We start from the raw sequence: 12903 nt of genomic DNA on the forward strand, positions 1-12903 counted from the left end.
TAGTTAGTAAATTTCATTTTTAATACAAGCTTTTTTTGCCAAATGTACTTTTTGTTGACTGTACTTGCATTGTCGTCTAAACTACATATCTGTACCAAATTTCAAGTCGGTACTATTAACTATTGAGGAGTTCCCTCCTGCAGAGACGATCCTGGCAGGACCACCAAGATGTCACTACCAGATTATTGTATTGTCACCAAATTTACATAAGTATGCCAAATTTCAAGTCGATCGGACCACTGGAAGTGGGTCAAATTTAGCTTCCAAATTTCGAATAAAAAACAATTTGAATTCTCATCCTCTTTGGTTCTGGCTGTTTGCTTCTGAATCCATTGCCCTAAAAACTCCGCGCGCGGATCAAAAAAAAATAGCTGTCAGGTACTTATACTACGGTTCACTCGCGGGAAATTCGGCGGACTTCGTATGTTGTGTAATTAAATTAAATTAAATACCATTAAGCAAAAAGTTGAAGTTGAAGTTAAATTAAATAATAATAAGAAGCTATAAATGCGTATAAATTTTAAACTGTATTATAAACCTTGTAAATAGTGTTAAATACTTAGTATGATTTTTTTAGTGTAAAAAAACAATAGGTAAACATAGTGATTAGCACGGTGTGGATTTGGCGAGCGCTTTGTCAAAGTTGGCTTCATTGAGGTTTGTGGTTCATAAATTGCTTTATTAACTTTGCACAAAAACGAATAAACCACACAATCAGACAGTCACTATTTTATATTATCGAAGCTTTTATAAAACATCATTAAAATCGCAAACTTAAAGGTACTTACTCGGTCGCCTTAGCAACGGCTAACAACGCCTAGCAACCAAAAAACTGGTAAAAACACTTTTCTTGTATGACGACCCCTTTAATTTGTAACTTTATTTTATTTTTAGTATTTGTTGTTATAGCGGCCACAGTAATACATAATCTGTGAAAATTTCAAGTGTCTAACTTTTACGGCTTCAGAGATAGAGCCCTGTGACAGACGGACAGACAGACAGAGACAGCGGAGTCTCAGTAATAGGGTCCCGTTGGCACCCTTTGGGTACGGAACCCTAAAAAAGCTTAAGACATGGTTGTATGAATATGTTGCTTTGCCTTGTTCAGTTTAAGACAAAAAAAAAACAAATAATTACTCATTGGTTTATTGTTTTTGCATTTTTAAGTGTTATTTAAATGAGATTATTGTCTGTAATTATTGATACTTAGCTTATTTAATGCGATGAGATATGAAAATAAACATTTTGTATGCAAAGACCATACCATAGTGTGTTAATATCACAATTAAGATTAAATAGTGGTGCTTCCTAGACAGAAAACTTTTGTCTTTTTCGTGGTGCGAAAAATAAAAAAAACAGTACTTACTCTATGCAACTGTCATGTCACTTGTCTGTCATTCATTAGTGTCAGTCATAGTCATTCTTTCTGATTATTAGCATCACCACCAGCAAACCACCAGCTTACCAGATAATAGATTCGTTCATTCGTTGTCATTAGAGCGAGCATTGTATTTATTTTATTTTCGTCAGTATTCAGATTACTTTCGCTAGTTGTGGTCGCCAGTTTAGTAGTGTATTCTGGTAAAGTGCAAAATGTCTTTGGAAACTGTTCCAAAAGATTTGAGAGGACTGCGGGCCTGCTTAGTTTGTTCCCTTATTAAGGTTCGTACTGCGCCAACATTTTCATTTTAATATCTACATATCTATATGTTATCTATATAATATGGTAAATCGCTAACAATCTGCTGCTTGCTTCCAGACTTTCGATCAATTTGAATACGACGGCTGTGACAATTGCGATGATTTCCTGCGAATGAAAACAAACAAGGACAATGTTTATGATTGCACGAGTAACAATTTTGATGGGTGAGTATATTTCTTAAACATTATGGTAAACTAATAGAAACGGATTTAATCTTACATACTTTCTTGTTATATACATACCCACATGATATAACTTCATTTTAGTAGTTTTGTTTTATGATGTCATATAGTTAATTATACTTAAAGTTATGATTACTATACCTTTTTAACTGTGAATATGTGTGATCAACTGTGTCAAAATATTGGGACATAATGAAAGGTAAATGTGGTCTATGTAATGTGGAAAATAATATCCAATGTAAATAACCACAAATCAGTTAAAAATATCATTTGTAAAAATATAATATTTATTAAATATGCTGCAATTTTAGCATACGTATTGCTATTAATTGCACCATATTAGCAAATCTTTCATCAACATTTTTTCATTGGGCTATAACATTATTAAAGGTCTTAACCAAGATTCAAGCATTGTATCAACGGCACTTCGCTCTGGTTGCTCTGGTGATATTTTGCACACTCTGCACTGGCACAGTATTAATGCTGGTGACTGTACCTGTATTTTGAAAAATGTACTAGTTTGGAGACATTTTCTTTACAGAATGATTGCTGTGATGAGTCCTGAAGATAGCTGGGTCTGCAAGTGGCAGCGCATCAGTAAGTTTACTTTTTAAATTGATCTTGACCATTTAACAATTACCATTTAACATTTAACTTTTACCAATTGTTAAGGGGCTTCTAAATGGGTCATATTTTTCTGCAATTTGTGGTCAGTAACTACGACCGTCCTTCTCTTACACCGTAGGCAAGAGCAAGATGCCAATAATAGTCGGCCACAGATTGCAGTGAAAATGTAGCCCATTTAGAAGCCCCTTTAGTTATATGAAATCATTTGTTACAATACCATTAATAGTTATAATGATCTACATCACATAACAAATACATCTTGGAATTCTTGGACCATTTCACTGCCTAGTGAGGTTGTTTTTGGGCTCTTCATGGTTGACAGTTCTCGTTAGTTGAATTTTTTTGGCTGTGTCCCCCTTGTCCCCCTTGATGATGCCTTATGTGGACTACTACCCTATTACTGTGTGTTTATTTATCATTTTCATTATCACCATTTTTAATTTAAAAAATAAATAAATATTACTATGAAAGTTTTTAGTACTGTCACTAATGAAAATATTATTTATATTGTTACCTATTTCCATTTCAGAGTTATTTCAGTGGATAAATTAATATAAAATATGTTTTTGTCCCACAGGTCGGTTTGTTAAAGGAGTCTACGCAATCTCAGTGTCTGGTCGCTTGCCTGCAGGAGTCATCCGAGAAATGAAAAGCAGAGGAATTTCCTATCGGCCAAGGGACACCAGCCAGCGATAATCTTAACCAACATCTTTAAGTATAAGTACCATAAACTTTAAGTAAATAAAATTGTATGTAATAAAGAATTTGATTTTTATTTTTCTATTTACAATCAACATAAATTGTCTAACAATCATGTGCTTAAAGTAACCCTAAAATACCAAATTTTTAAAATACTACATTTCATATTTATTACATTTTCATTATTTCAGATGTCCAAAATAAGACATTTCACCATAAAAAGTCTAATCTTCATGCAACGTGGTGCAACAAGACTCCAGTAAGCTTGAAATGTAGTAAATAGGTAACATAGTATTTTGAAAAATTTGGTATTTTAGGCATGAGCAAAACTAATGTTATGGTAATGCAAATTCAGTTTTATTTACTTCAAGGTGGCAGTGAAAATTTAAATGAAGGAAGCTGAAAGTTTTGAAACTGTTGAACTAGTTATGAAGTTGATGAAGTGTGATAGCTTTACCATAAAAACATACAGAGCCCTTGTACAGTCACCAGTGTCAATATCTGACATAACAAAGCATGCATAAATATCTGATACAACTATATCTAGGGCTGGTAGGACATTACAGATATTTTTGAATACCCCACTGTGGCAGATATTAATGTAGGTGACTGTACATGGGGTTAAAAATTACTAAAATTCTGCTTACATAATACTTGAATGACCCCATGGTTAATTATTTTTAACATTATGCATCGAGTGCCAAGAATCCAGGAGTTGGCTTGTTAATTAAACACATGCCCAATGCTTGTCTAAGATTTTGTTATATGGAAGATGTTTTAATATTTAACTTGATTTACAAGTATTGTTCAAAACCAAGGAGGGTTGCAACATCAAAAAGTTTGAGAAAAAAACTAGTTTACATTGTATTGGCTTTTGAGCAATTAATTGGAAAAAACATTATTCTGACATAATCCAAAAGACCGCAGTACATACAATAATTGCAAAATAATTACAAAAGCCGATGCATCAGACAGCAGAGGACGGGTTAAATACTTTTCCTGCATAAACACTATTGAACTACAAATAGCAAAAATAAAACTTAGTTCACATTTACAGTCTATTGTTTAGGTCTTCTACACATTTTAACTAAAATAACTAACAACTGATATCAAATCAAGGCTTATTGCGCCAAGAGCGTGAAGGTAGTTCTGGTAATGAAATGATATCAAATCAATGAGGTATTGTTATTCACATTGTACTCCAACTGACTTTGCTGCTTCAGAAGGTTCCAAAATTTGATGGAACTTAAACCACAGACACAGCTGATCTTCTGTCAACTGCTGCCCGATGGAGGCGCCTTGGACTCGTGCTCTGTGCCCAGAACATCCTTATCAATTTCTTTAAAATCTATGTTTTGCTGCTTCATTGCATTCTGAAATACAACGAAAATTATGTAAATTAATTCAATAAAATTTTCAGTTAAAGATCGTCTTATCTAGTTATCTACCTTAACACATTCCTGATAAATCTTGAATATTCCGGCACACATTGAATCGTCGTGGTCCCCTTTCAAAAATCTTTCGGTAAACCATGAATTAAAACAATCATCGTACTTCTTTTTTAAGTCAGTGCACTCTTCCCCGATACTATTCATATTTAATATAACAAACTATACGACTTGATGGTTTGATAAAATCGAAATTATAATCAAACGAATAATAAAAAACTGACGAACGAAACTCGACGAGGGCTGATCAATGAGCGAGTGAGAGCGAGGCGAGCAGCTGAATTTTGACAGTTGTACAGCAGTATTTTCTAACATATTTATAGAATTTTACTAGAATAATCAAATTGTAACATTTTTGACAGCGCTGCACTCTTTTTCAACTTCCTTTGATTGTATTAATACATCATGAACATAATGTAGTCTTATTAACATAGAGACTAAAGTTAATGTAATGATTATTTTGTTCAAGATAATATTTTTGCTATCCTTGTCTTTGAAAATTATTGATTGGCAAAAAATACACATCCAAACCTTCATTTCTGAACATTTCTTTGCACGCAAAAAACGTTGTGGTGTATCGTTGTAATTATTATAGCTTTCGGGATGGAGCTGAGATAATATCAATGATAAAATTTATTGGAACAAAGTAACATATAAAAAAGAAAACAATTTTACTATCCCTGATGTAAATTACTTTCACCAGGGCAAAAATATTAAAATTTTAATTACCTACTTGGACTAAAAACGCAACGTAACGTTGGTTGGGTTGGGTCACCTTCACGTTGTCACAGACTACCACAGATTACAAGAATAGTAGCTAGCTCAGACTCACTCAAAGAGTATAAGCTCAGCAAGGCTACTACGAAACTCGAAGTTCGTGTCGTGCGGTCTCTGTAACACTTATACTATTTAATACGACAGCGAGAGGGACGGTACGATACGAACTTGGAGTTTCAAGTTTCGTAGTAGCACTGCAGACTACTAAGAGACTACTAACGTATCACGTTGTTTTCAATCTGACGTTTCGTTTGAGGTTATGCTGTTTTTCTATTTATTCGTGTTGTTTTATGAAAGGAGGAAAGGAGAACTGAATGAACAAGTATTTTAATTCTTACGTCGTCAAGCATGGGTGATATACTTAAAGACAGCCGATTCGCAAAATATTTAAATGATCCTCGCTACAGACAAATACCTAAACATGAAAGAAAAGTTAAAATCGACAAAAGATTTCAGTCTATGTTCAATGATTCTAAATTTAAAGTGAAATATACTGTAGATAAGAGAGGACGACCAGTGAATGAAACTAGTACGGAGAATTTACGAAAATACTATGAATTGGAAGATTCAGAAGAGAGTTCAGATTCGGAGAATGAGGAAAATAAAGAGAAGTCATCTGAAGAGTCGGCTCAGCCTGATAATGTAGTTCCGGGGAAATTTGTTAGGCGGCCTCAAAGCGACGACGAGCAGAATGACAAGGAATCTACCAAGTTTCAGAATGATAAGTTAGTCCGTGGAAAATTAAATCATAAAACCAAGGAGAAGTTGCTAGATTTGGACATTGATTATGCCCGGGGAGAAGGTATAAACAACTAAATTACCTTTTTTTTGGGTGTTTTCAAATCTTTGCAGTCAGGTTTTATTATCTAAAAAAAAAATCGGTTTATTTTTTAACAATATCTACATATTTTTTAAAGGTGTACTGCTAACTGAGAGCTCTTCAGATGAGGATAGCAGTGAAGAAGAAAGTGAAAGTGAAGTAGAGCATGAATGGGGCGAGTTGGACGCTGAGGCCGCAACCACCGAGGAGTCCACTAAGAGGTCTGTATCATTTGGAAACAGCAGGGTAATGTTTTTTTTATTTATTTTTTATTTAATAAAACATTGAACCATCATTACAGGACATAAAACCAATGTGATAGCGTACCAACATATTATACAAATTAGCTTACTTAAAAGTTAACATAAAGGAATATTCTATACTACTATAATATTAAAACAACGTAATACATGTTATGGTGTATTGCTTATTAATATTTGAAAGGTTGTCATTATAGCAAAACTGTTATACAAGTATAGCATTACCCGCAGGGTGGTAGGACCTTGTGCAAGGTCCGCCCGGATTGCTACCACCATCTTGCTTGCTAATCCTGCTGTGAAGCAGCAGTGCTTGCACTGTTGTTTTTCGGCATGGAGAGTAAGACAGCTGGTGAAATGACTGGCACTTGAGGTAGTATGAGTTATAGGATTCTTCGCCTCTTAAGACATCTTATCTAGTCACACTCAGTGAGTAATGCTGCCAGCTGGTTAGGGTGGCATTGAAGTCACTCTTGTATTTTGTTGAATATTACTTAATTTCTTGTTTCACTCTGTTAAGCCTTAGATGTTGATGGACCTCTGAATTCCTGATGAATCAGGGCATGTTGGCAATTTGCTTATGTATAAAGTCTTCAGCTCTTTGTATTAAAGCGATATTAGAGTTGCATTCAGAGCCCCACAGCTGGATGCCATATGTCCATATTGGTTTTAGGACAGTTTTGTATAGGCATGAGAAGCTTGTTGTCTAGTAAGTACAAACATAATTGGGCCAATCAACTATTTTACCGACACTTTGGGCGTCTCCTGCGTTACACAAAATGTGTCTGGACTTACAAAAATATCATACTTACAACAAGATATTTCACGGTTTAATAGGTTGAACTTACGTAGGATGGCATGTATTAATGTACAACATCTATTAAATTACAGAAAAAACATATTTACCTGCAAAACTCTCCTGTTGTTTGAAAAATGTCGCAGACAGATTAATGTGGGTAAAAAAGTTGACTGGCCCAATCACACTGTTAAATTTATTTGGAAAAGTTTGGGTGGGGGGGTGGTCCCCACTCCACAGTTGCCCCGAGGCCTACACACCTCTAAATCCGGCCCAGTAAGTTGAATTATGGTTATACATAAGTTATTTGAAAGGTTTCTCACTGTGCACTGATGGTTTTTTTTAATTCTTTATGTATAGATTAGCAATCTGTAACTTGGACTGGGACAACATAAAAGCAACAGACATCATGGTACTGCTCAGTTCATTCTTGCCAGCAGGAGGCATCATTTACAAAGTCACAGTAAGTATGTCATTTGACATTCATAAATTAACTTAGTACATTAGCCTAATGTCTTGATATCAATTAACAATATTTCCTTCCTTAAGGTTTATCCATCAGAGTATGGTATGAAAAGGATGCAAGAAGAAGAAGTCCGTGGCCCTATTGAGTTGACTGAGCAGCAGGTTGACAGTGGCTTGTCTGATGATGGAGGGAATGAGGAAGGTTTGTAAAATACTTTAATACGGTATTTGACGACGACGACGACCAGATGGCCTAGTGGTTAGAGAACCTGACTATGAAGCTTGAGGTCCCGGGTTCGATTCCCATGTTCGAGCAGATATTCGTATGAAAATACGATTGTTTGTTCTCGGGTCTTGGGTGTTTAATATCTATTTAAGTATGTATCTATATCTATGTAATTATATTTATCCGTTGCTTAGTACCCATAACACAAACTTTGCTAAGCTTACTTTGGGACTAGGTCAATTGGTGTGAATTGTCCCATGATATTTATTTATTTATTTTTATTTGACAATTTGTTATTTTTATATGTTTTATAAATTAAAACTTCAAAATGCCTTATATCAAATAGAGAAACAATTTTTAATCTACCTTTACAAATAACAAAGTTATAAAGGTTTGAAATTCAAGATTAGACTTGCTGCATAAAGAAAAGCGTCTGAGAAAGAGACAGGTATATAGTAGATTTTAAAAAAATATTATAAATTCAATTTTTAACCGATTTAAGTTTTCTCTTCATTAAACACTGTCTGTATATCTATATTTTCATAATAATATATAAGAAATGGCAAATTCAGTTGTCAAATACCGTATTTAAATTATTATCTGTTATACCCACATCCTTTTTTATAGTAAATATAAAATGACCAGAAAACAAAGTGTCCTGGTTGAGAATTTTTATTTACATTACATTTTAGTTAGGAAAAGGACTGCGGTAATATTCAAAAACAGGTCATCAGTTTCGGTTATAAACATTAACATTACATTTTTGAAATATTTGTTTTAAGAATACGACAAAAATAACTAAAAACACGCGCGTTTTGTCCAACCTGTCTTGAGCCGCCGCACTTCGTCTCGATCCTCCTTCACCCCCCTTCCCCCATACCCACATTGATTAGCGTTAAAAACTCGGTAGCCCATAAATAATGAATGTTAAAATTTCAGGTTCAACATATCACATGGAGAAACTTCGCCGCTACCAGTTGAACAGACTGAAGTACTATTACGCCGTGGTGGAGTGTGACTCCGTGGCCACCGCAGACAAACTGTACAGCGAGTGCGACGGCATGGAGTACGAAAGCAGCGCGACGCGTTTCGACATGCGATTTATACCGGACGACGTCACCTTCGATCAGGTGTTTTAAATTTATACACGTATTAGACCATAGTGGTCTAGTGGTTTGAACTATGGTCTCTCAAGGCGAGTCGAGTTTTACGAAATTCATGTGCGAAATTACATTCGAAATTTACCAGGAGCCCGCGTAGAAACTACGGGCTAAGCTCTCTCATTTTGAGAGGAGAACTGTGTGCCTGCCAGTCTATAGGTATACATCCCGATGTATACCTATAGACTGAGATGATGATAATGTTATAAAAATAAAAGGTTCGTTCCAAACCCTTGGCCCTAAAAGCGTAAGGGTCTCCCCACATCTATATCGACGCGGAATCGTGTCCACGCAATAAGAGCGAAAAAGACGTCTCCCCGTCGGTAAACGTCGTTTCGCGTCGGCCGAACCGATTGACATCTTTTTCGCTCTTGTTGCGTGAACATAAAGCGTTTGTCGGTCGGCTTTAGCCGATTCCGCGTCAATAGATGTGGAGAGACCCTTAGACAATACGGCAATTGGACAATTGCGTGTACCCAGAGTTGATTTTCAGACTGGTCCCATTAGTGGAAGGCTAGTCATAACATAATCATGATGCCATTATTTAAAAAAATCCCAGGAACCTCGCGAGTCATGCAGCCAGCTGCCGGACTTGTCGAAATACCGGCCACGACTGTTCACGACCACGGCGTTACAGCAAGCTAAGGTTAGTTGGTGAAAATTCGAATGTTTTGACCGCTCATTCACTCATTCAATTCATTCGTGCCTCTTGCGAGTTCTTGTGAATAGACCGAAGATCAGGCCGAAATGCAAAATTCGAACTTCGTATCTTGCTATCCCGCTGACGCTTATATTAAGTATTTGATATGAGTGTGAGGGGGACGACGGTACGACATGAATTTCGATTTTCGAACTTCGTAGTAGCCCCCCAGTTTTTTTTAGTTCATAAGTTCAATTAAATGAGCTGACGGCATGCGTCGATGAATAACAATTGTCATTGAGGATACAAATTTTCCGATTAAATATTGGCTCTGTATAACCTTTTTTTTTCTGCGCGCGGGGCCCCTTGGCAGTTGCCATCGCATTATGTCAAACCTGTAATGTTAGAATATTTTTGGAAAATATATAAAATAAAAATAAGTAAACTTACGTACCTACTTAAGTGTTGTTTTGTAAGATTTGTAAGTATTGTAAATTGCACCACCTGTTTAAATTTATTCCTTACTTCTGTCTATTGTAATAGTTGCCTGGAAGATATCGCTCTGAAGCGATAAGGCCGCCTATTGCCTTAGAAAATCTTTATATCCTTATAAATACATACCTGTGTTTTCTGTACTGTTATGTGTTGGTGTTCAAAAAGAGTTAAGCCTATCTGTCGTGTTGTGTTGTGATGCTCTCTGTCTCTCTCTTTCTATCTAAGTATAGCTTTGATGCGACACAACACAAACCGTCACAACACACTGCATCAGATAAATGTGAACGCAACCATATAAAATGTATGAAACCGATACCGTTCTGGTGCGTCACGCACGACACAACATGACCGATGAATGTAAATGCAGCTTTATTGTATTGTAAATTTAACTTGCGCCAGGTGGAGTTGACGTGGGACGCGACGGCGCCGGCGCGGGCCGAGGCGCTGCGCGGCGCGCGCTCCGGCGACCTCGACGAGGACGCGCTCAAGGAGTATCTGGCCTCCAACAGCGAAGACGAAGGTACGGCACACATTTGTATTGGAGTTCAGTCATCATGCAGTGAGACCTGCCCCCTATGCCACAAAAGTGACAAGTGCTACTTTACTTCCTACTTTCCTACTTATATTATAAATGCGAAAGTTTGTGTGTGTGTTTGTTATTCAAATCACAACATAGATAGGTATAAATAGGGCATCGCAGTTCAGTGACAAATCTAAATTTAAGTGACAAAATATAGTTCCCGTTTGGAACTAGGTCAATTAATGTCAAGTGTCCCATGAGATTTATTTTATTTTTTATTATTTCAGATGACAATCCGGTTGCTCCCACTAATGACTCGCTGCCAGACGACGATGAAGATCCCATTCAGAAGTACAAGAAACTGCTAGAAGAAATCGACAAAAAGGAAGAGAGCAAAAAGAACAAAGACATGGAAATGGAGATCACGTGGGGCTTGGGCGTCAAAGACAAGGCAAAGGAACTTGTTAAAAAAAAGATGACACAAGGTGAGGATAACTTTGTTTTCCCATACACTTCCTTTCGCTGGCGTTCGTGTCGTCATAGTGTGTTGTATGTTTTTATGTTTTAGTTTTTAAATGGGCCCCACTGAAAAAAAGCGTTACGGCTTGCCGTAACCGTAACATTATGCTGAGTGGAGTCCACTTTATACTATTCGATGTTTTTTTTTCTTTTTCTCCATCTAATGTATTTTTATGTGTATCGAATATGTGTACTTGAGGTTGGAAATCTCCAACAGTCCAGTTCGACTGTAGATATATGAAATTACTACCTTTAGCCAAATAAGGGGTCTATCAATTTTGAAACAAGTTCCTATGAAATGAATCACTACTTTGAAAAAAGCTGGTATCTCAAAATCGATGATCTTTCCGAGTGAACTTTATGATCATTATTTTAAGGGTCAAATTTGTTTGATTTGAGATACGAGTTTTTTTTTTAAGTAGTGACGATATGTCGCTAAAGTCGAACTTTCAATTTGACATACACGTCTATTGGCATTGTTTTATGACATGCAAATGATTATCAACTTAAGGGTGGTAGACCACATATTGGGCTGATGGTACCTAAATTAAAATTGACCAGTCCTCCTTTTTATCTCTGAAACTACTGCGCCAACATTCCATCACACCCGTAAAATTTAATACATGTAGTTTGAGCCGTTTCAATCATCGATACATTATTTCATCCCTTGTTTCACTTATTTAGAGGTAAAATTTCCAAAACCCATCCCTAGTGCTCGCCTACATGAAAAAGAAACTTTGCAAAATTACAAGCTACTAAAGCCCAATAGATTACTTTGTTGTTTTTATAGGTAATATTTTCAAATCCATATTCTTTTTGATATTTTAGATGATAAAGACCTGACTCCATTTGAAAAACTAATGAACAAGAAGAAAGAAAAGAAAAAGCAAAAAAGATTAAACAAGCAAAAGGCAGAAAAAGATAAAGAAGGATCCTCAGACGAGGAAACGGCTTCGGACGATATTCCTTCTGATGTGGACATGAATGATCCCTATTTCGCTGAAGAATTTAATAAACCAGAGTTCAAGCAATCCAAGAAGAAAAAGAAACAAAATGTGATCGAGACAGATGTAAATGAAGTAGATGAGAAACGGAAAGCGGAATTAGAACTACTATTGGATGATGAAGATGACGGCAAAATGCATTTCAGTCTCAAGAAAATTCAGGAAGCAGAAAATACGTCCAAAAAATCTAAGAGGAAAAAGAAACTGAAACAGAAGATGCTAGAACAAAAACAAGCTTTACCAGATTTCGAGATAGACTTGGAAGATCAGAGGTTCTCTGCTATATACAATTCTCACCACTTTAATATTGACCCGACAGACCCTAATTTCAAGAAGACTAAAAATATGGAGAAGCTTATACAAGAAAAACTAAAAAGACGACCAACTGACAATCCATCTGGAGAGCAAGCACCGTCCAAGAAATCTAAGGAAGAAGCAGAATTAAGTCTTCTTGTGAAAAATATTAAACGAAAAACGAAAGCTGTATTGAATAAATAGTATAATATTTATGATTTATTAATTTAATTTTCTTGGTATTATGTTAGTTAAATCAAAATGAAAAGTAG

At 35.9% G+C, this 12903-nt stretch overlaps 3 protein-coding genes across 4 annotated transcripts; 2 read left to right on the top strand and 1 right to left on the bottom strand.

Moving 5' to 3' along the window:
• The first annotated feature begins 1367 nt into the window (after positions 1-1367).
• On the top strand, positions 1368-3275 carry spt4 (Transcription elongation factor subunit spt4). The gene is made up of 4 exons (XM_074100166.1): positions 1368-1662; positions 1760-1866; positions 2426-2481; positions 3089-3275. The coding sequence occupies exons 1-4, from the start codon at positions 1594-1596 to the stop codon at positions 3205-3207; spliced, it is 351 nt and encodes a 116-aa protein (XP_073956267.1). The 5' UTR covers positions 1368-1593; the 3' UTR covers positions 3208-3275.
• A 979-nt stretch (positions 3276-4254) lies between these two features.
• On the bottom strand, positions 4255-4935 carry LOC141437002 (TP53-regulated inhibitor of apoptosis 1-like). Its single transcript, XM_074100167.1, has 2 exons — positions 4659-4935; positions 4255-4583 (listed from the first exon to the last, which is right to left on the bottom strand). Exons 1-2 carry the CDS (start codon positions 4803-4805, stop codon positions 4485-4487), a joined length of 246 nt encoding a protein of 81 aa, XP_073956268.1. The 5' UTR covers positions 4806-4935; the 3' UTR covers positions 4255-4484.
• Positions 4936-5533: 598 nt separating this feature from the next.
• LOC141437357 (ESF1 homolog) lies at positions 5534-12849 on the top strand. Of its 2 annotated transcripts, XM_074100665.1 has the most exons (10): positions 6148-6237; positions 6353-6476; positions 7404-7584; positions 7669-7771; positions 7858-7975; positions 8939-9129; positions 9719-9805; positions 10694-10814; positions 11102-11299; positions 12162-12849. In XM_074100665.1, exons 2-10 carry the CDS (start codon positions 6422-6424, stop codon positions 12833-12835), a joined length of 1728 nt encoding a protein of 575 aa, XP_073956766.1. In that variant the 5' UTR covers positions 6148-6237; positions 6353-6421; the 3' UTR covers positions 12836-12849. The 2 variants fall into 2 exon arrangements, with proteins under 2 accessions (XP_073956765.1, XP_073956766.1); XM_074100664.1 differs by lacking the exon at positions 7404-7584 and having other exon boundaries at positions 5534-6237.
• The last annotated feature ends 54 nt before the right edge of the window (positions 12850-12903 follow it).

The sequence above is a fragment of the Choristoneura fumiferana genome, chromosome 17, assembly GCF_025370935.1.
Source record: "Choristoneura fumiferana chromosome 17, NRCan_CFum_1, whole genome shotgun sequence".
NCBI classification, from domain to species: Eukaryota; Metazoa; Arthropoda; class Insecta; order Lepidoptera; family Tortricidae; genus Choristoneura; species Choristoneura fumiferana.

Coding starts and splice junctions, on each gene's coding strand:
- spt4 (XM_074100166.1), top strand. CDS start 1,594: ATGTCTTTGGAAACTGTTCCAAAAGATTTGAGAGGACTGCGGGCCTGC. Junction 1,867..2,425: donor ACGAGTAACAATTTTGATGG/GTGAGTATATTT, acceptor TTTTCTTTACAG/AATGATTGCTGTGATGAGTC. Junction 2,482..3,088: donor CTGCAAGTGGCAGCGCATCA/GTAAGTTTACTT, acceptor TTTGTCCCACAG/GTCGGTTTGTTAAAGGAGTC.
- LOC141437002 (XM_074100167.1), bottom strand. CDS start 4,805: ATGAATAGTATCGGGGAAGAGTGCACTGACTTAAAAAAGAAGTACGAT. Junction 4,584..4,658: donor TTTATCAGGAATGTGTTAAG/GTAGATAACTAG, acceptor GTTGTATTTCAG/AATGCAATGAAGCAGCAAAA.
- LOC141437357 (XM_074100664.1), top strand. CDS start 5,784: ATGGGTGATATACTTAAAGACAGCCGATTCGCAAAATATTTAAATGAT. Junction 7,772..7,857: donor GCATCATTTACAAAGTCACA/GTAAGTATGTCA, acceptor TCCTTCCTTAAG/GTTTATCCATCAGAGTATGG. Junction 9,130..9,718: donor ACGACGTCACCTTCGATCAG/GTGTTTTAAATT, acceptor AAAAAATCCCAG/GAACCTCGCGAGTCATGCAG.